Here is a 20578-nt window from a genome sequence, read left to right on the forward strand (position 1 = left end):
AGTTTAGATGTGGCGTGATATCACCTCCAGTTACTGTTTTCTGTAGCACTGACTCTATCTGTGCAGCAATGTATCTGAATTAAACAAATAAAGGGAAGAGATGAATACACTTCCCATTCCACCCAAAACATGAAGTGACACACACACACACACACACAGGTACACACCTATGTTTGGTTGGCCAGGCCTCCCCAACTGGCTGGGCAGGTCTGTGCCCACACCCGTACTTGCTCGCTCGAGGAGATAGCTGTCAGTGCACACCTTTCCTCAATGTGTGTTTATTGACTTAAGAGCTCAATCCATCAGGTGAAATTTCCAGAACACTCCAGTGCACCTGTGATCGTACCAAGTTACTACAGCTAATCAGGTAAGTTATCTGTGATTATCGAGAAAATATCACAAGCTACAAGTTTCTAATTGCTTGTTTTGTTACAAATAGGAGTTGACAACCATTGTCTTATATTATGTCTTAAATGTTGCTAGCATTGAGATGCCTCTTTGATTACAGTCCATTCTTCTATATAAGCCATTATGTATTGATTTAATCTCTCTGTATATGTATTGGCTGTAATGTTGAACTGGTGAAAGTTTATTTGCCTTCATATAGTTATTTTGCCCTTGCGCTGTCATTGTCAAGCAGAAACTGTGTTTACTCACGGAGGTCACTTTGTGTTACCATTGTGCAATTCTGATTCATTTAGGACGTAGCCTATTTTATAAGAAAGCTTTTGGCTTCGTAGAGTCTGTTTGAATTCCTGTAAAGCTTTAATATACTTAAGAAAATTGAATTATGGGAATAAGCCTCACCACATAGTCAGACTTCTTAAATTTGTAACATTTGGACATTTGATTTAATGGTTTTTCCACATACTAGTGACCGATAATTAAAAAATAAAGCATACTGTTGAGGCAAATTATGCATGGGCATATCAGATGAGTACAGTGTAATGAATGTCAATGGGGCATTTACTTGGAAATCAACCAATACTGCAATTGTTATTATGGAAATTAAGGGTGCTTCCTTTTCATTGCATGTTCCAGCTGTTAACTACCCTGGGGTAAATTCTGAACAATTTGACTTAAGAAATGAGTGCAACTAAATGGCCTGATTTAGCTGAATTCTCCCTAGATATTTCAGGATATAATAATGTGGACTTACCCTCTTGTGTCACCTAAACTGACCACAAAATGCTATGATTGGCTTTGACTGTATGCCATATCATAAACTAATGGGCCTTTAGTTCTTTTGATTCGTTGAATCTGATCAGGTGTTCAGAGGTTGTGGTTGTCAGAGCGGGTGTTCTCTCTCGAGTGGATGGACAGGCTTTGCTACATGTTATGAAATGAAACTCTGGAATCTTGCTTGATGTTTCACATCTACAGAACCCCACAGCTGTTTATCTGTGATTCAAACTACCAAAAATAATTTGTTTAACATAGATATTTCTGATTTGTGAGTTATGCTGAAAGGAATGAATTATGTGAACAATTGTACTCATTAAAGACTGAGACTGTTTATCATTCCAGCAACATGCCTTTCCTGCCTCCCTGTTTTTAGCATTAGATGGAATAAATCTATGGGAATTCCATGATTTGCATGAATCTTTCAGAATTTCTGGTTGCATGACATTTTTATTTTTTTCCACAACGAGAATCATAATTCTTATGATTTCCTATTGTTTTGGTGGTAATCTTACACAACAACAATGCATCGACTTTTATGTAAACAAAGTATGCATTTAACTCCCTTTAGAGTACAATATATACGTATAATATATTTGTCGATTATGTAACACTTTACAAAAAGGCTTTATTTGTTAATGCATTAGGTATCATGAACTAACAATGATTTTTATAGCATTTATCAATCTTTGTTAATGTTAATAATCAAATTTATGTTGTTTAATGTGCATTTTAGGTCACAATGCATTAACTAATTTTAAAATATAAAACTTTTAATCTAAAAGTATACTGTATGTTGAAATTAAAATTTAAAGGCATGAATTGTAATTTTGCTCACAATAAAATAAAGACTCCAGTCGGGTCAGTAACCTTATAAAATCTGTTTTATTCTACATGGAGGGGGTCCGCACATGGGGGCTGCCATGTTAGAATCACATGACCAGCTGAACACTACTCGCTTAATCTCAGTAACCATCCCGATATTTGACACTTTCACTCATTAATCATGGCTGACTGTGAATACTACATTTCTACAATGGCATCTAAAACTGAAAACTATTGATTTTAAATGATGCTGCATCCAAGCCACTAGGTGTCAGTGTAAGTCCAAGATGACACAAAGACAAGAGTGCACCTTTAACTAATGTTAATGAAGATGTTACCTAGATCAGTTACAAATTGGTAACTCCTCCAAAATGCTCTAGATTTAAGGTCTTCATATACATAAACACAATAGATATATGTTGGTGTTTGTGTGCAGAATGCTTGAAAATGAATTAAATGTAATTTTGTAAAACCATGCAATAGATGTTATGCTTTAAAACATCAAATATGTCATTTTGAACACTTAACATTTCCATGCACCTTTGTTTCACACTCTAAAACACTTCTAAAACTCTCACACTTCTAGTGACTAAAATTGCATTCATTAAAATGACAATAAATGCCATTTATTGAAAATCGCCTTTGTCTCTTTTTTTAACGAGTGCCTTGTTTCTCTAATCCAGGTTACTTTTTGAAGCAGTTTTCTGATAAGAGTTCTGCTAACAATGTCCACTGGTAAGTTGCGATGACCAATGTGTCAGTATTTGTTCTTAAGTTACAGCTATTAATTTATGACATTCCACTCTCACTCGAACAATGCAGTGATGTACTGCATCAGTGTGTTCAGTCCTGTTGTGCCGCATATCATACATTGTTTCACACAATCAACTTTTATTGTTATACTGCATTTTTTTAACTCATTAAGGTATCACATTTTCCCATTCAACTGTGCCTCAGTTATCACTGGATCAATTGTCTTGTGGCTTACTATTGCATAGTTAAGATGCTGAAAGATCTCTTGTTTGTCTGTGGTAAATGTTCTGTCTTGTTAGTAGAGGGGAACAGACAGTCGGTTTTGAAGACCACGAAGGTCCGCACTGCTCTGAAAGGAGACAGCAGCTGGATACAACGAAGTCAGGGAGAAAATATCAAGAACGAGGAGGAGGAGGAGGAGGAGAAACCATGGTGAGGAAGAACTTGGTGATTATGTCTGTGATAAAGTAATAAAGCAATAAAGCATGAAGTTAAAACAGAGAGGGTTAAGTTGCTTTGCCATTTACCAAACTGCAATAAACATATGAATTAATATGTACATTATTTAAAGATGATTCAATTTAGGGTAGAACTTTATTTTACAGTACTGTTCTACATTTACGTACTATATAATTACAACGACTAAAGTAATTACTAGGGACTAACCCTGAAGACCAGGGGTTGTCAAGAAGATTGACAACCCATATGCCCCCGTAAATGGGCAGATACTGTAGAAGTGGTGATTACTGCTTTGGGAAAATTTCATGAGGCATCAGTGTATTACTCCTTGTTAATTCAGGGTTTCGGAGACAAAGCTTCAACTTCTCTCAAGAGGATATGGGAGAAAGATCTAAACTTGGTATTGGAGGAGGGGGTGTGGGCTATGATTATTAAAAAAGGTCAAGTCTACATCTAGAGATCCAAGGGTGCGTCTGATGCGATTTAAGATTTTGAATCGATTGTATTGGACCTATCTAGACTGCATAGACTTGGTCTTAAAGATGCACCCACCTGCTGGCGATGCCAAACAGAAGACGGGGACACGACCCATGTTCTTTGGGGATGTGTTAAAATAAAGGAAGTTTGGTTGAAAATTCAAGCATTTATGTGTGACGTGTTAGACATACAATTTTCATTTTGCTCCAGACTCATTTTGCATTTTGGGTGATGGGGAGGTCATTTATTTTGGGGATAGCCAAGTGAGATTTTGGGTCCTGGCCGGAGTTATGATGGCCAGACGAATAATTCCTCAGGGGGTGGAAGACAGCTAGGGCACCCGCGTTTCGGGAGTGGTGCTGGGAGATGGGTGAGGTTGTGGCATTCAAGGAGGCGATTCACAGAATGTTGGGAAAGTCGGATTTGTTTAATAGGAAGTGGGGTGGAGATTTAGATTTTTTGGAGGGTTGTCGGGGTAGTGGAGAGGGATTTTTGATTTGATGTGTATGTGCACTATTGTTTTTTGTTTGTTTCTATTTCTTTTTGTTGTTGTTATAATTGTAAGAGACCACTATAATGCATGTTTGTGTCTGGTGGGTGGGGGGTGTTTGGGGGGAGTGGTTTAATTTATATTACTGATTCTGTATTTTATGTTGTGTTTATTGTTTTGTGTGGATGGAATCAATACAAAATTTAATATCAAGGAGATTGACAACCCCTGGTCTACTAAAATGAATGCTACAAACTAAGAGTTCTGAACATTTATTTTCTTGTTGTAGGATGGCTGAGGTGCGAGCAAACCGCACAAATGGGATTTTCGAAGAAACAAGTCCTGCTACATCACCTACGGCCAAAGAGCCTCAACCCAAAACCAACACAGAGATGTATGACAACCTTCCATGAGATATATTTCATTTACATTTATTCATGTAGCAGGCACTTTTATCCAAAGTAACTTAGAAATGCAACAACATACGCAATAAGTCATTCATTCTATGTAGACAGTAACTTGGGAGGTGCCACAATACAAAGTTCCAGAATATCCTATTCAAGAGTTAGATCGGAGGAGTAGTTCATGTGTAATCTGTGACTAAGATGTACTAAGTGCATTAACAGTTTTGAGTCAAGTGCTCACAGAGTCAGTTAATTTAATTTAAGCAACTGTCCTTGCAGTTGTCCCCTCTAGAGATGCCATAACTGCATTGCAGTAGTCTAGTCTAGAGATGACAACAGTTTATGCAGCATGTACAGATATAGTGTTACACCAAGAGGGTCATGCATGCAAGTTGAAGATGGAGTGTATTTTTTTTACAATCGTATGAAATGCTGCAGGTTTTACAACAGTGGGTTTACCAATAAGGAGTAATAGGTGACATACATTATAAGAGAGATAGTTTGTAGAAGATGAGACAGAATATGGTCAATATGTCTGTAATTTTAGATGAGTTTTGTAATCCCTGAAACTCAGATGTTTACATGTAAAATTAACAAATTAATTAACAATGTTTAATTTTTGCTTTTACAGACCAACAGCACCAACATCTGGATATTTAATCAGGTAATAAGCATCCTTTGTCAGGTCATTTAAACAAAGGTGATCTTTATTAATACTGTACTTTTCTATTGGTTTATATATATTTTCTGTTTATTTAAATGTTATATATATATATAATTATAATTATTTATTTATTTATTTTTATTATAATTTACTTTTGCAGAGGGGTCTTCAGAAAAACTGATTCCAAGCCAACGTCAACGTCAGCTAATGGCTTTGCGTAAGCAAAAACGCCTTTGAATTATCTTAATCTTGTTCTGTTCACTACAGAGCCTGGCAATTAATCTAATCAAGGCCGTAACCATGTCTTGAACATTGGGGGGGACCAAACCATTTTGGGGGTGGGGGGGTCACGGGTGTTGAGGTAAAAAAATATAATGGTCCTCTTTGGTCCTTTAATATAGTAAAGGTGCTGAATGCAATTATTTTCATAGTGTAGGCTTGAAATGCGATAAAGGCCCAAAATTGTAAAATTTGTGGTTTTAAAAGATACATATATTTTTAAAGTGCACACAGTGCAAGACAAACACTGTGTCTGCATTGCTAGCATTTGGCCCGTTTCAGTCATCCTTTCTTTCTTTTTTTTGTGCTTTCTCAAAGAAAAGATGAGTATAATTTGTATTTCTTTTCATCATTGATGTATCTTTAAAATTACATGACTGTGTCAGCTGGTTAGCAAAAAGAAAATACAACAAATGATTTACTGCCCTCTAGATGTCCCTCATTGTTTTTCCCCTCCCAGTAGAATCTTAACCCAATGTTTTCTTCAAGAATCCGAACGCTGCTCTTTTCCATCCAAAACAGCTCATATTGACAACTGCTGTCAAGGTCTAAAGAGAAAAAAAAATGAATATAAAAAAAACACAAAAGCAGTCCATACCACACTGTACAATACAATACAATACAATAGCTGTTATATGGCCCCAGAAAGCTTGGAACATAGTGCACTTGTCATATGGACTATTGTTATGATGTCTTTATACTGAACCTTTAATAGTACTTTATAGTATTTGTCCTTTTTGAAGCTTGACCGCTCTTGCTCAATATAAACTGTTATTCTATTGAATAGAGCAGCTTAAAATGTCTATTTTTATGTTCCAAGAAAAAACCCAGCCTATGGGTTTTGAACAGCATAAGGGTAAATAAATGAGTAAAATTACATTTTAAGATGACCTACTTTAACTGGTGGCTCATTCATGCATAATGACATAATGAAATGCTCAAAATAAAATGGTCTCTTTTAAAAGAAGACTTTTTAAATATTTAGAAAATGTTACATTTTAAGATTTTAAATGATCACCTAATAATTTTGGCATTAAGAATATATGATACTGTCCTTGACAAAACCTAAAAGCACAATAGAAGTCACAAGTCACAGGTCTCACCATAGTTCTGATCTGAGGGTGATAATAATCCTCTACGTTGTGTTTTTTCACAGATAGTCTTAGACAATGTCAAGAGATATTTCTAAAAAGCTACTTCAAAGCCTGCCAGATTACCCTCATTCGCACTCTGTCTTAAGCCTGATTCGCTGAAAACGGCTCCATTAATGTTATCACATTCACAGTTATTAATGACATACAAATCATGTACTGAACATCTCCGATTTTAAATACAAAAAGGCGAATTTCGCCAAATGGTGAATAGTTTGCACCCTTGGAAATTAATGTCGGTCGGTACAACATTTCAATCATAAAACAGTGGTCAAATATTGCATGTTTTGTTATATACTGACATCTCACATGACACAAACACTCTTAACCTGAACTGCTTGATGATGCACAGCGCTGGAATAATCCACAAGGTTCCCGGTTAGCATCTTAAACTTGAGTCCCGCCTTCATTGATTTGCTATCTCATATGACATTGACGAGCGGTGTTAGACTACTGAGCGTGGTAGATATTAAACTATTTTTAGACCATTATGTAATTCATGCAACAAATGAATGGCAATTAGACAACGGTTCATAATGGACTGCAGTAGAACAGCAACAAGGATATCAATTATTGGGGGGACAATCTGGCCATATCTGATTATTAGGGGGGACTTGTCCCCCTCAAAGTATATTGTGGTTACGGCCCTGAATCTAATATCCAAATATAGTTTCATAATATTTTTATCTTAGATTGAATTCTGTTGCTATTACACGCTTTGGTGTAGAAAATACATTTTAATAGCATGATCTCTCTCTCTGTTCTCTATTAGCGGAATGAATAACTTCACAAAAAAGCCATCAGAAAGTTACAAGAAAATGTAAGTGAGCCAAAATCACTCATGCAATTGAGCTCATTTTAGCAAATCTTTATTATCTTTATTTCTTTATGTCCCCCAGAGCTCCTCACACAATTCGCACCAATGCTGAGAAGCCGGTGCAGTCTGAGCCTGCTCTGAGTCCAGAGGAACTGGAGAAAAGGTATCAAGACGTCAAACACCACAGACTCATTTATTTAAGATGCTGCAAGACTTTACATTCCACTTCATTTGTGTGTGTGTGTGTTGTGTGTGTGTGCAGGACAGAGGCAGCCATCAGTGTCCTCAAAGACTCTTCAACCAGCCGACGTTCATATGTACTCTCAGCTGCAAAGAAATATGAGTAAGTTTCATGCTCTGAATATGACATACCTAGGATTAGGTTTATACCTAGAAGATAGATTAGAAGATGATAGACACTAATAATAAAGTAACAAAAGGTATACCATGTTTTTTAGTTTTTATGTAAAAATAGCATGCTAATTTACATAAATGATAATTGCATGATTTTTGTAATATACCATGGTAATAACATGTTGTTTTTTACAATGCACCATTGTAACACCATGTTTTTTTTTTGTTGTTCTTTTTGGAACGTTTCATGGTAAAATCATGTTCTTTTAAAAATATACCATGGTTATAATTTGTAACATGGTACATGGCAATTCCATTTTAAGGGGATTTGTACCATAGTAATTCCAATGGTGTTTTGGGAATGTTCCATAGTAGTACAATGGTATGCTTTAAAGTGCCTTGTAGTTAATACCATGGTACAAGAATATGGTAATTTTTCAATACTATGGTGGTACCACCACAGTACATTTTTTAGGGGTGCTAAATATGTTTTATATTGATCCCATAGACATAGTAAAATATCTCAGATGTTTCAGCAGTAAGCAATGTAAGGATGAATAGATATACCACCCCTGTGCATACTGCATACTTCATTAATATTTTATGTTTCCAGAACCACAGACAAATCCGACAGCTCTCCTATGACGAGCACTTCTTTTGTTGCCAAAAGGTACCAGAGACATTCCTGTTAAAAAGCACCAACTGACAAAATAAAAAAAAATTGATTAACTTAATCATTATAATCTGTGTGTATGTGGTTTGTAGGGTCGTTATCGGTGATGATGATGACATTGCTGCAACTAAACCTGCCAGTACAGTGTCAGTTCAGTCTGCCCCTCAGCAGAGGTAAACAACACAACACCTGTCAGTTATTCAACTACATGATGTTATTTCTTGTTTAACACCATCTCCATTCTGTTTTTGTTGTATTCACAGTGTAAACACGAGCATTGAAAACACCACAGTCCAAGTGGCGAAGGAGGTCAAGCCAGTAGCACCTCAAACTAAATCTGAACCAAAACCTGCAACAGAAATTAAACCAGCACCTGAAACAAAACCAGCACCTAATTTAGAGCCCAAACCAATGGCTGAAACTAAAACGCTGCCTGTGTCTACAACAGTGCCTGAACCTAAACCATTAGTTGAAATTAAAACATCACCTGTGGTTGAAACTAAACCAGCACCCGAACCTAAACCAGCAGCTGAATCTAAACCAGTGGTTGAAATTAAAACAGCACCTGTGCCTAAACCAGTGGTTGAAATTAAAACAGCACCTGTGCCTAAACCAGTGGTTGAAACTAAACCAGCACCCGAACCTAAACCAGCAGCTGAACCTAAACCAGTGGTTGAAATTAAAACAGCACCTGTGCCTAAACCAGTGGTTGAAACTAAACCAGCACCCGAACCTAAACCAGCAGCTGAACCTAAACCAGTGGTTGAAATTAAAACAGCACCTGTGCCTAAACCAGTGGTTGAAATTAAAACAGCACCTGAACTTAAACCAGTGGTTGAAACTAAACCAGCACCCGAACCTAAACCCACATCAGAACCTAAACCAGCTGCTGTTTCTAAAACTACAACAGAAACTAAAACAGCAACCGAGACTAAGCCCAGATCAGAACCTAAACCAGTGGCTGTAACTCAACTGAAACCATCCCCTGAACCGACTCCAGAGAAAAGGTTTGCTCTATGTTTATATTTATATGGAATTTACATCATTGCTTATAGAATTTTAAATAAACAGTGAGTGGCCCCCAAAAGTAATTGGACAATTTTGGACACTTAAAAATGTCTGAATGTCATTGCATTAGATACAAAATATCAAACCAAGTGGCGTCTGCAAACAAAAGCTTCTAGATCGTTTCTAAGAAAATTAACCAAGTAATTTATAGTGGGTGTATATGTCCTGGCAGAGTATGAGCATGTTTGACAACCAGAAAGTGTCCAAGTATGTTGTGTACATAATGAATAGTGAATCTGAACAATATCTAGTATCATTTTATAGCTTGAAATCTTTTGCTTATAATCCCTGAAACACTATAGACCCACCGGTGGGTCCTATAGGGGGGCGCAATATTGCAAACTAAGTTTACGCATGCTTCAAACGATGAAGTCCCTGGAGACACAAGTCAGGCATATGGGGTATCATTTGAAAGCTTATAATCTGAACTTTTCAGAGAACACCATCACTTTTGCATTCATGTTACATAAAGTAACAAAATAAGAGCTGAAAACATCCGCAAATAAGCGCCACCTTGAGGTAATGTGGTAGAGATATTCATATGAAAATAGAAGTTTTATACATAGCACTTAAATGGACAAGTCATATATCAAATGAAAGCTCACAGTCTTAGGAATGTATATATACAGTTTATTTTGTTCCCTAATATCACATTTCGAAATATCTTCAAAAGAACCACAGTGAAATATGATATTTGTAAGACATCAAAGCATAATTTTATGCTCCGATCACTGCTGCTGTAAGCCTCAAATTGCTAAAAACTTTCTATCTACTTTTACCTTAGGCAGTTTTTAAAAAAAAAGCCATTTTTACTTGTCTGTGAGATTGCTTGTGTGAATAATCCATTATTATATCTAAGATGTCCAGAACAAAATATACAGTCCAGCAGGAAATGCATGCAAAACAAATAATCTGAAAAATATGTTATCGACTATTAGTACTAAAATGTTTTATATCATTGCAAAGGGGAGAATCGGCTTTCTAATGACACCTAGATTGAGCTTCTAGTCCACTCAGAGGCCGAGATATTTGATGAAACAATGGGAGTGGTGCATGAACTGAAAATTAGACTGAATGTCTATGGACGAGCACATCCGTGAGGGCTGAAAATCGTTATAGCACCACCTACATTTCAGATTGGCATTTTGTCATGAAATTTGACAGAGAAAAATAATTTTTCCAAGTACTTGCTGCCATCTAGTGCAGTAAAATATGATTTTTTAAACGGAGATTGAGCAAATAGAACCAGAATTACATGCTTAAATGTTTAGGAAAACAATCATTTATATATATTTATATATAGTATTTTTTTAATTGGGGGGTTTTATTAAAAATTAGACACATTTATTGCAATTCACAATATGTGTGAGTGGTGAGGTTTTAAATTCGAATGAAAAATTGCAGGTGGCAACCCAAAAATGCACCAGAGTTCAAGAAGGTAAAAAGTGTGTTTGTACTATATTTATTTAAAATTAATGCCACTTGGTTTGTTATTTTGTTATGCCATGTAATGGCATTCATACATTTTTAAGCATGTCTTATATATAAAATTACTTTTGCAGGCCAATATCTGTAGATAGGGAACATTTACCATCTCATTATATTGATGAACATGTGTTATAAAGTCTTGAATAGGTTTTCTTGTATTTTTTGTTGTCTCTTTACAGTACTGAAAGTCTGATTTCACTGTCTGATACCCTGATATCCTTCAAGACAGAGCCTGCCAGGTACAAGATCATCTCAGTAATGCATATCAGCACTGTCATATAAAAATTATGTTAACTAATCTCAGTGCCATTCATGTGTAAAATGAATCCCTTTGACTCTTCAGCTCTGTTTGCTCAAAATGTATTTCTCGCATTTCATATTCTGCATTCCTCTCTGTGTCTCAGAGCTGATCCAAAACTGACCCCAGAACAGAGTAATGGCTTGAAGAATGGTGACCTTTTTAATCTTTCTAAGAGGTCTGTATGACACAATAATATGCAACCACAGTCATTTACTCATCACATTTATGTAATCTTAGTGTTTCACTCTTATAATTACACACTAATCCAATCTAACATGACAAAACTATGTTGTAACAAGTCAACTGACTGACAAGACTTTTATGATAAATATATGATGGTGAACATTTGTCATAGCTGTTACTATGGCGTGTATTTTAGCATGGCTAGAACACCGTATTGACCAATCAGCATCTAGGACATATGCTGTTCTGTATGAAACCACAGGAGGACACCAGAGCTTTATCAGTGGCCAAAACCAGTTTTAATATTCTGGGAAAGTCATTTGTTCTGCTCTCTAAACCTGTAAAGCTCTGTGTAAATCTAAAAACTCATTGCTGTCTTTCTTTATCCTGCAGTACTGTTCAAGTGTCTGTGAACCCTGATATAGATCTGCTCAGTCAAGACCTGCTCACAGACAACAGGTGAGAGTGCCCGTATGGAAATATCATTAATATTCAAATTCATTTTAGATCCCTTAATGGATCATTTCATTTCCCATAATGGATGCCGTGTGTGTCCCTTATATACAAATGTGTAAACAATGATTTTAACATTAGCTAATGTCAACTTTTACTATGGGATAGAATAGACATTTTTCTATACATATGTAACGGGAGCCAGCTGGTAGATAGCTGTGCAGTGTGTTAACCTCACTCTCCTGACCTCAAGAGGTGCACTAGCGACTGGCGTTAGAGGCTGTATCCTTTAGCCTTTTTGTTAGAGCACCCGCCTCCCACGCCGGAGATGTCGGTTTGAGTCCCGTTCGGAGCGGGGCGACCAGGACCGATTACAATGGTGCCATGACCCAGATGGGAGTGAGGTTTAGGGGGGTGAGTGTAACGGGATTCAGCTGGTAGATAGCTGTGCAGTGTGTTAACCTCACTCTCCTGACCTCAAGAGGTGCACTAGCGACTGGCGTTAGAGGCTGTATCCTTTAGCCTTTTTGTTAGAGCACCCGCCTCCCACGCCGGAGACGTCGGTTTGAGTCCCGTTCGGAGCGGGGCGACCAGGACCGATTACAATGGTGCCATGACCCAGATGGGAGTGAGGTTTAGGGGGGTGAGTGTAACGGGATTCAGCTGATAGATAGCTGTGCAGTGTGTTAACCTCACTCTCCTGACCTCAAGAGGTGCACTAGCAACTGACGTTAGAGGCTGTAGCCTTTAGCCTTCTTGTTAGAACACCACCTCCCATGCTGGAGACGTCCGTTCGAGTCCTGTTTGAGCGGGGTGACCAGGACCAGTTACACATATCAACAAAACAAAAATATCCAGTAACTTAATAGAATTTTGTCTTCATTCTCTCTCTACATTTACATTTTAGTTGGGATAATGTATTAATAAAAATTATACTCGAAGTTGTGTCGCCAGATTATGCATCAACTCTGTTACCATCATATATCTCCTTTTTAGTTACGAACTATTGCGTAAATTCAAAAACTATGTCATAATGACAGGAAGTAACTCATGAAACAGAGACTGAAGCAAATGTCTTTTAAATCACTTTATATGATGTTTTGTTATGCTTGTCAGTAAGGAACAATCTTAAAAGGTCTACCCTGTTACCGTGATTTGTTATAGTGTACAGATGATAATTGAAAAATTAATATTTGCTCTAATGTCTTTTTTTAATAAACTCAATGGTGTTTCACAACCTTTAGCACGGCTTATAATGTCAACCCTGTAACCAATTTGGCATCTAAGAAAATCCAGTATGTTTATTTTATTAAGCAAATATGCATGTTGATGTAATAAGCATTTTGTCTTAACTTTTTTTGCATATATATACTCTATATACTTTCATTAAACCTGTCATATTTTCCCTGTTATAAATAATGAACCATTGCAAACATCTCATAATGATATGATGCTTTTAAGAAAAAACCTCAAGGACAAGTTCAAGAAACCTTTTTATCCCTTTATCTGATTTTTTGTTGTGCTTGTCATTAGGAGACAATCTTAAAACGTCAACCCTGTTACCGTGATTTTTATAGTAAGCAACAGATCATTGAAAAGTAGATATTTGTGGAAATATCAGCATAAAATTATCTTTACAACACCTTAGTTTCACAACTAGCACAAGACTTGTAAATGTCAAATGAATCTGTCAACCCTGTTACCATCATTTGCCTCGATGGCACATTTAAATGTATTAATACTTGTTTAAAATCATAGAAAAGTCTGCTTTTACAAATCTAATTTAAAAGGCACTCATTTCATTGATTGATCTGTTAATTGATTGGAGTCGGTATTGTAGATTGATGTGAGCGTGTCATTGGTTTCTCCTACAGTTCTCTGCCTCAGACAAAGCAGACAGTGAAAAGTCTGGACCTTCTCGCAGATGATATTATTCCCTTCAATACTAGTGCCCCCAGGTGACTATTATTTTTAATCTTTATTCCTCTTGATGAAACTGTCATTCCTTTGTTTTAAAGAATGCATGTGCGCAAGTAGAGCAATGAAATCACACTGAAGCATTGATGCATTACTAATAGTTGAATCTTTCCCTCTCTTTTCCACTCAGAATCAGCACGGAGTACACTTATAGTCACAAAACACAGACTGTAAAACAGCAGGAGGATTTTAAGAGGTACAGCATGACTAGAATACAATCTGTCGCATCTCATAACAATCTTTCAAAACTGTCATCAAATGTGACAGATCATTTTGACAGCACTCTCCCTATGTTGCATTCCTTAAATATTTATATTGGGTGCAAATGTGCACTACCAGTCAAAAGTTTGGACCCACTTGACTTGAGTTGTTTTTCATGATCTAAAGGCTTATGGTTAGATGCATTTATACATATGACAGGTGGTGTAGATTAATGCATCTGTGCTTTATCAATATAATATAAAAAAGTAAATGAAAGTGTTTTTGGAGTCTTTATACTATATAACACAGCCTTCAGTACAAACAGTGTAGTGCTTTCTCTGTACAGTGAATGAACCATTATTAACAGTCACATCAGAATATGATTTGTATACAACAGAGCATGTTCCTCCATTCAGTGTGAAATTATCTTTTCAGCTCTGCCGATCTATTTGATCCAATTCCACGTGAGCCCACGAAGAGGTAATCATTTTAGCTTACAGGTGACACTTTACATAACTATAGCAATCATATGTGTACATACACACTGCAGCAAATATCTCTCTCTGATTCTCTCTGTCATAGTCCTGAATGGTTTGGTCCACCTCTGGACTCCACCAACAACAGGTAAATGCACTAATTCAATAAATACATTTATCAGGCTATATTTGGGAAATTGTGATGATAATAATTATCATAATGAGGTTTATAATACAATAATAGATTGAAATTTACATTTTTAGATCCAAAGATCCAGACAATCATTTTCAGAAGCCCTTAAACTTGGCTCCTGAGTAAGTGAAACTCAAGTTGTTTGTAAGACTTTTTGGTTTTGTTTTGCATTTTGTTTATTATACTTTTTTATATCAATCCCTGCAAAATGATTACATTAACATTACACTAGAATAGATACCTATAAATAATCAAATCATTTTTTATTGACTTAACATGAGTACTAATTGTATATTCATATTAATTCACGTTAATTATATGGATTATATTAATGAGGATATTTTTGTTTTAATCATAGTATGCCCTCAGATGTTTTGGTTTCCCTAGCTGATGATGTCATTCCAATTAACACTGACAGGTAAATAACAGGAAATGGTCTCCGAGAATCTTCTTTCTATTCTAACACTCGCATGTTTAATAGCACAGCACATTTCTCCAGCATATACCTGAACCTCTGTGTTGATTCACATTGTTTACACTGAGATCATATTGAGCTTCTATAAAAAGTCAATAGCATAACAATGGGTTAAAGTCATGAAGGAGGGATCAAACCCAACCCTAAAACTCCACCTGAGCGGCAGATATACATCCAGACTCGAACACACCTTAACACATTTACAAACTCCGAGAGCTCTCAAGAAGAAAGACTGAATTTCACATAAATCACATAAAAGTGGACCATTTTGACCATTTGTACTGTTGTCTTGACAGGAGTAAGTGGAGAACTGACATGGAAAGGTAAGCGCTTTTGTTTTGTCAAGTTCATGGTAAATGCGAAAATGTGACATTTCATAGAAACATTATTACTGCTTTTTAACTGCCCTAAACGGAAATGCCAATTTATGGGGAAATATAAAAAAAAATGATCATATTCATATTACGCTGTCATATCATTCATTAGTACTTCTTGATAAATGAGTTAAGGCAATGTGATTATTAAAGTGAATAAGATAACTGAAGACACTACCCACTGTTTTAACACTGTAGAAATGCTCATTTCAGTATTCAAAACTAATAACCAAGACTAGGATTACTGGTCAAAACGTCCTTAATAATCATTCTTTCTTTGTCACATTTGGTAGCAAAGTAAAAAAAGGTCTATTTACAAGTTAGGGGTGTTATAGTATATATGTGTTAATGTAGTGTCCAGTTTTCATTTAGCGTTCATGGTGACCTGGGTTAAAATTTTTAAGAAAGCAAACAAAATAGGGGGCCTGGTTAGCTCAGCGAGTCTGGAGTCGCAAGTTTGAATCCAGGGTTTGCTGAGTGACTCTAGCCAGGTCTCCTAAGCAACCAAATTGGCCCGGTTGCTAGGGAGGGTAGAGTCACATGGGGTAACCTCTTCGTGGTTGCGAATAGTGGTTCTCGCTCTCAATGGTGCACGTGGTAAGTTCTGCATGGATCGCGGAGAATAGCACGAGCCTCCACGTGCAGTGAGTCTCCGCGGTGTCATGCACAACGAGCCACGTGATAAGATGCGCGGATTGACTGTCTCAGACGCGGAGGCAACTGAGACTTGTACTCCGCCATCCGGATTGAGGTGAGTAACCGTGCCACCACGAGGACTTACTAAATAGTGGGAATTGGGCATTCCAAATTGGGGATAAAATGGGATAAAATTAGAAATAAAAAAGCAAACAGAATTAGCAAAAGCATAATGCGTTTTTCATTGCATGAAAAAGAGCAGCTTTTACATTTTGATAATAACTTATTTTGTGTTCTACGATCAAGCATTTGAATGTTTACTTTTCCATGTAAAATAGTTGCTTTCAAAATCCACTTGACTCTATAATCTGTAGGGACACTTATATGGGGCTGGACAAATCAGCATTTTAATAATCATTTTACCATCTGGGCTTGTCATCCATCATTTAATACACACACATTGGTCACATGAAAGATTAAACTTGGACATGTTTTCTAGGACAACAGCTAAAAAAGTATAGCCCCTCATTACGTCTTGGATTACCCATTGTTATTTCTTAAAAGATCTTGTCGTCATAGTGCCTTGCCTTTTAAAAACAAATACTTTAAAAATGCAGCCTTTTTGAAATGCATCCTCACATTTGCAGTCTAGCTGAACAGTTATGTTTAAATAAATATGACTAATATAATAGTACAGGTGGGCTTTCTACTATGCATAGTATCTCAAAGGTGATAGAGTTTAATGCAAGCGCACTAACTGGTGACTTTTTATTCTTGTAGCAAAACCTACACCAAAACAGTTGACAGTGCTGAGCAGAAGTTACCGGAATCTGAATCCAAAAAGTACGTGCGGACTTGTTATTCAGTCTAAATGTAACCTGATTGTGTAACCTGAAAGTGTTGAACCCCTGCTCTATATTTACTTTCTGTATTTTAGGGGCTGTGTCTACGTTAAGGAATATGTGAACAATTCACATATCGATAGCAGGTAAACTACAGTCACTTAAGTTTTAGATTCATTTCACGCTGACATTCAAGCACTGATTATCACCGAATAATAATCTTTGGAGCAATACAATCTCTTGTGCTACAAAAAATGATTTTATCCGTCTTCTCTCTCGCAGCAGCTCTGATTATCTGACCTCAACAACCTCCAACTATAATTACAGCACCCCCAGTTTCTACTCCAGGTAATGTTTATATATTATGTTTGTGTTTCTCTGGAAACAGTGCCATTTGGGGCGGCTGTTGCTCAGGTGGTAGAGCGGGTCGGCCACTAATCGCAGGGTTGGTGGTTCGATTCCCGGCCCACATGACTCCACATGCGAAAGTGTCCTTGGGCAAGACACTGAACCCCAAGTTGCTCCCAATGGCAGGCTAGCGCCTTGCATGGCAGCTCAGCGCCTTGCATGGCAGCTCTGCCACCATTGGTGTATGAATGTGTGTGTGAATGGGTGAATGAGTCACAGTGTAAAGCACTTTGAATACCGTTAAGGTTGAAAAGGCGCTATATAAGTGCAGACCATTTACCATTTGTGCCTGAAATTTCTATTTATATTATCATTTCATTTGTCAAGGCTATGGCCGAACTTTCAAGACATAATTTTGTCCTACCTCAAGCCCAAAGTATCAGAGCCATAATCACCAAAGGGGGACGTGTAAAATCAACATTTTAATGTTTTTTTTTTTTTATCCATGGCCAGTGCTTAAAGGGTTAGTTTATCCAAAAATGAAAATTCTCCCATCATTTACTCATCCTCATGCCATCCCAGATGTGTGACTTTCTTTCTTCTGCTGAACACAAATAAATATTTTTGTTAGAATATTTCAGCTCTGTAGGTCCATACAATGCAAGTGAATGGTGGCCAGAACTTCGAAGGTCTAAAAGCATACAAAGGCAGCATAACAGTAATCCATAAGACTCCAGTGGTTAAATCCATGTCTTTAGAAGTGATATGTTAGGTGTGGATGAGAAACGGATCAATAGTTAAGTCCTTTTTTACTATAAATTCTCCTACCTACCCAGTACGTGGCAATATGAACAAAGAATATGAATCGCCATAAACAAAAGAAGAATGTGGAAGATTGATAATAAAAATTGACTTAAATATTGATCTGTTTCATGGATTAAACCACTGGAGTTGTATGGATTACTTTTATGCTGCCTTTATGTGCTTTTTGGAGCTTCAAAGTTTTAGTCACTATTCACTTGCATTGTATGGACCTACAGAGCTGAAATATTCTTCTAAAAGTCTTCGTGTTCAGCAGAAGATAGAAATGTATACACATCTGGGATAGCATGAGGGTGAGTAAATGAGGAGAGAATTTAAATTTTTGGGTGCACTGTCCCTTTAAACTATTTTTCTAAATATGTAGTTTCAGCTTTGCAAATGACCAATAATTACATGTTGTTACTAACCAAAAAGCACTAAGTAAGTTTGGAATTCATGTACGTATAATGTGAATACATTTGTATATTCAGGTAGAATCGCTTTTTTTATTTTTTTTATCTTTTGGTGTGCCCTGAAATAAAACACACATTATTGTTATTGTTAAATATTAGTGCAAAAATTTCTAATTACTGCCTTAGCTTGCAAATATCATTGCACCACATCATATTGTACATATTTAGCTTTTTTTCTTGTGCCAAGAACAATACATTTTCTGAAAGAAAAACTTTTCGATTTTTCAAATTATTTTTCCCATAACGGAGTTGAAATACTGAACTTGACAAGGACAATATAAGTATAAATAAAATTATGAAATCTGTTAAATATGATGTTTGCAACTTCAAACCATCATTATGAAATTTAGAAAAACTAAAAAGCAAAACTTAAGTTGAATTATATGATTTATTCTATGTAATCCATTAAAATGTAATGGTGATAAATGAAGATGTGCAAATTGGCTGATATTCAAATAAAACCAATAAAATGTAATATTATAATTTTATAGAATGCTAAATATTTATTATAATATTTTTAATATAAATATTTTGTACATCTAACAGAATTATTGAATTAATGTAATTAAAATAACATTTATTTGAATATTATTTTTGCATCACACACTAAACATTATATTGAATTATGTGTCTAAGTTCAGTTTGCTGTGGGGACAAATGGCATCGTTTCCTAAAAATGACACACACACACTATTTTATAACAACTGTATAGACTGTCCTAAGGGTGGGTACTTATAAAAAAAATGTAAGGAGTAGTCGTGTCATCAAGCAGTTTAAATGCTAATCCTTTTTTAGCGTGTCACATGGACCCAAACTAATGACCTCATTGTGTCTCTATAGAAAAGAAACAACGACTCCCTGTACATACTGCGGAGAGATGGTGGGAAATGACGCCAAGATCACCATTGAGCACCTAAACATATCCTGTCACCCATCCTGCTTCAAGGTACACAACAATATCCGCTCACACAAAGGACTGCTCCTTACAGACTCCTCTGTAATTTGTATGGCACAAGATGTTGAATGTGCTGTTTTGTAGTTTAGGATATTCTACCCTGCTTGAACATAATCATACTGTATATGGCAACCCGCTTTAATGGGAACATATGTTGAATTACTTTCTCTTTTTCACCCAAGTGTGGGATTTGCACGAAACCAATGGGAGATTTGCTTTACAATATGTTTCTCCATCGTGGGGTCGTCCACTGTGAGAGCTGCTACGCCAATGTCCTGTAAGGCTACCTGCTGACATTCACCGCCAGAACAAATGGATATTCCACCACAGTATGGATGCCACTTTCCTTGCATTAGGAATTAGACATTATACTACAATGAAACACGTTCCTCTTCATTTTTCTTCACTGATACAACAGATCTAAGTGTACCACTGAATGAATTTTATTGTGCAGAATAGATGCTAGAGTAGTAGGAACTCTGTTTTTGGGATTCTATGCTATTAGATGTCTCCAGATGGGCTGTTAGTCTCCAAACAAATAATGTATTTGTCTTCATGGTATTTGTTTTCCATTTAATCACCAAAACCCCATTTTAAAAGAATCCTTGTTTTCAGTAACTGAATCTCTTATGAAACTATGTATTTTGCATCTCTATATACTTTTCACATTTACTGTAAAGCAACTTTCACTCATCAATAAAGTTGTATTCTCCTTTTATTGTATTGTTACTAGAGTGTGCAATAGAAAATATAAATATATATAAATACAGCACATATAAAATACTGAGGGGTGCAAATGCTAAAGA

At 36.3% G+C, this 20578-nt stretch overlaps 1 protein-coding gene across 3 annotated transcripts; it reads left to right on the top strand.

Moving 5' to 3' along the window:
• Positions 1-204: 204 nt before the first annotated feature.
• Positions 205-20488, top strand: LOC127659930 (proteoglycan 4-like). 3 transcript variants are annotated; one of them, XM_052149925.1, is made up of 27 exons: positions 205-367; positions 2691-2742; positions 3060-3192; positions 4476-4580; positions 5222-5254; positions 5415-5471; positions 7457-7504; positions 7584-7664; positions 7764-7844; positions 8469-8525; positions 8621-8701; positions 8792-9535; positions 11264-11323; positions 11489-11560; positions 11962-12027; positions 13896-13979; positions 14129-14194; positions 14635-14679; positions 14782-14823; positions 14940-14990; positions 15227-15286; positions 15640-15666; positions 17134-17196; positions 17291-17341; positions 17478-17543; positions 19658-19763; positions 19955-20488. In XM_052149925.1, the coding sequence occupies exons 2-27, from the start codon at positions 2733-2735 to the stop codon at positions 20051-20053; spliced, it is 2388 nt and encodes a 795-aa protein (XP_052005885.1). In that variant the 5' UTR covers positions 205-367; positions 2691-2732; the 3' UTR covers positions 20054-20488. The 3 variants fall into 3 exon arrangements, with proteins under 3 accessions (XP_052005885.1, XP_052005887.1, XP_052005886.1); XM_052149927.1 differs by having other exon boundaries at positions 17481-17543; XM_052149926.1 differs by having other exon boundaries at positions 3063-3192.
• Positions 20489-20578: the final 90 nt, after the last annotated feature.

The sequence above is a fragment of the Xyrauchen texanus genome, chromosome 19, assembly GCF_025860055.1.
Source record: "Xyrauchen texanus isolate HMW12.3.18 chromosome 19, RBS_HiC_50CHRs, whole genome shotgun sequence".
NCBI lineage: Eukaryota > Metazoa > Chordata > Actinopteri > Cypriniformes > Catostomidae > Xyrauchen > Xyrauchen texanus.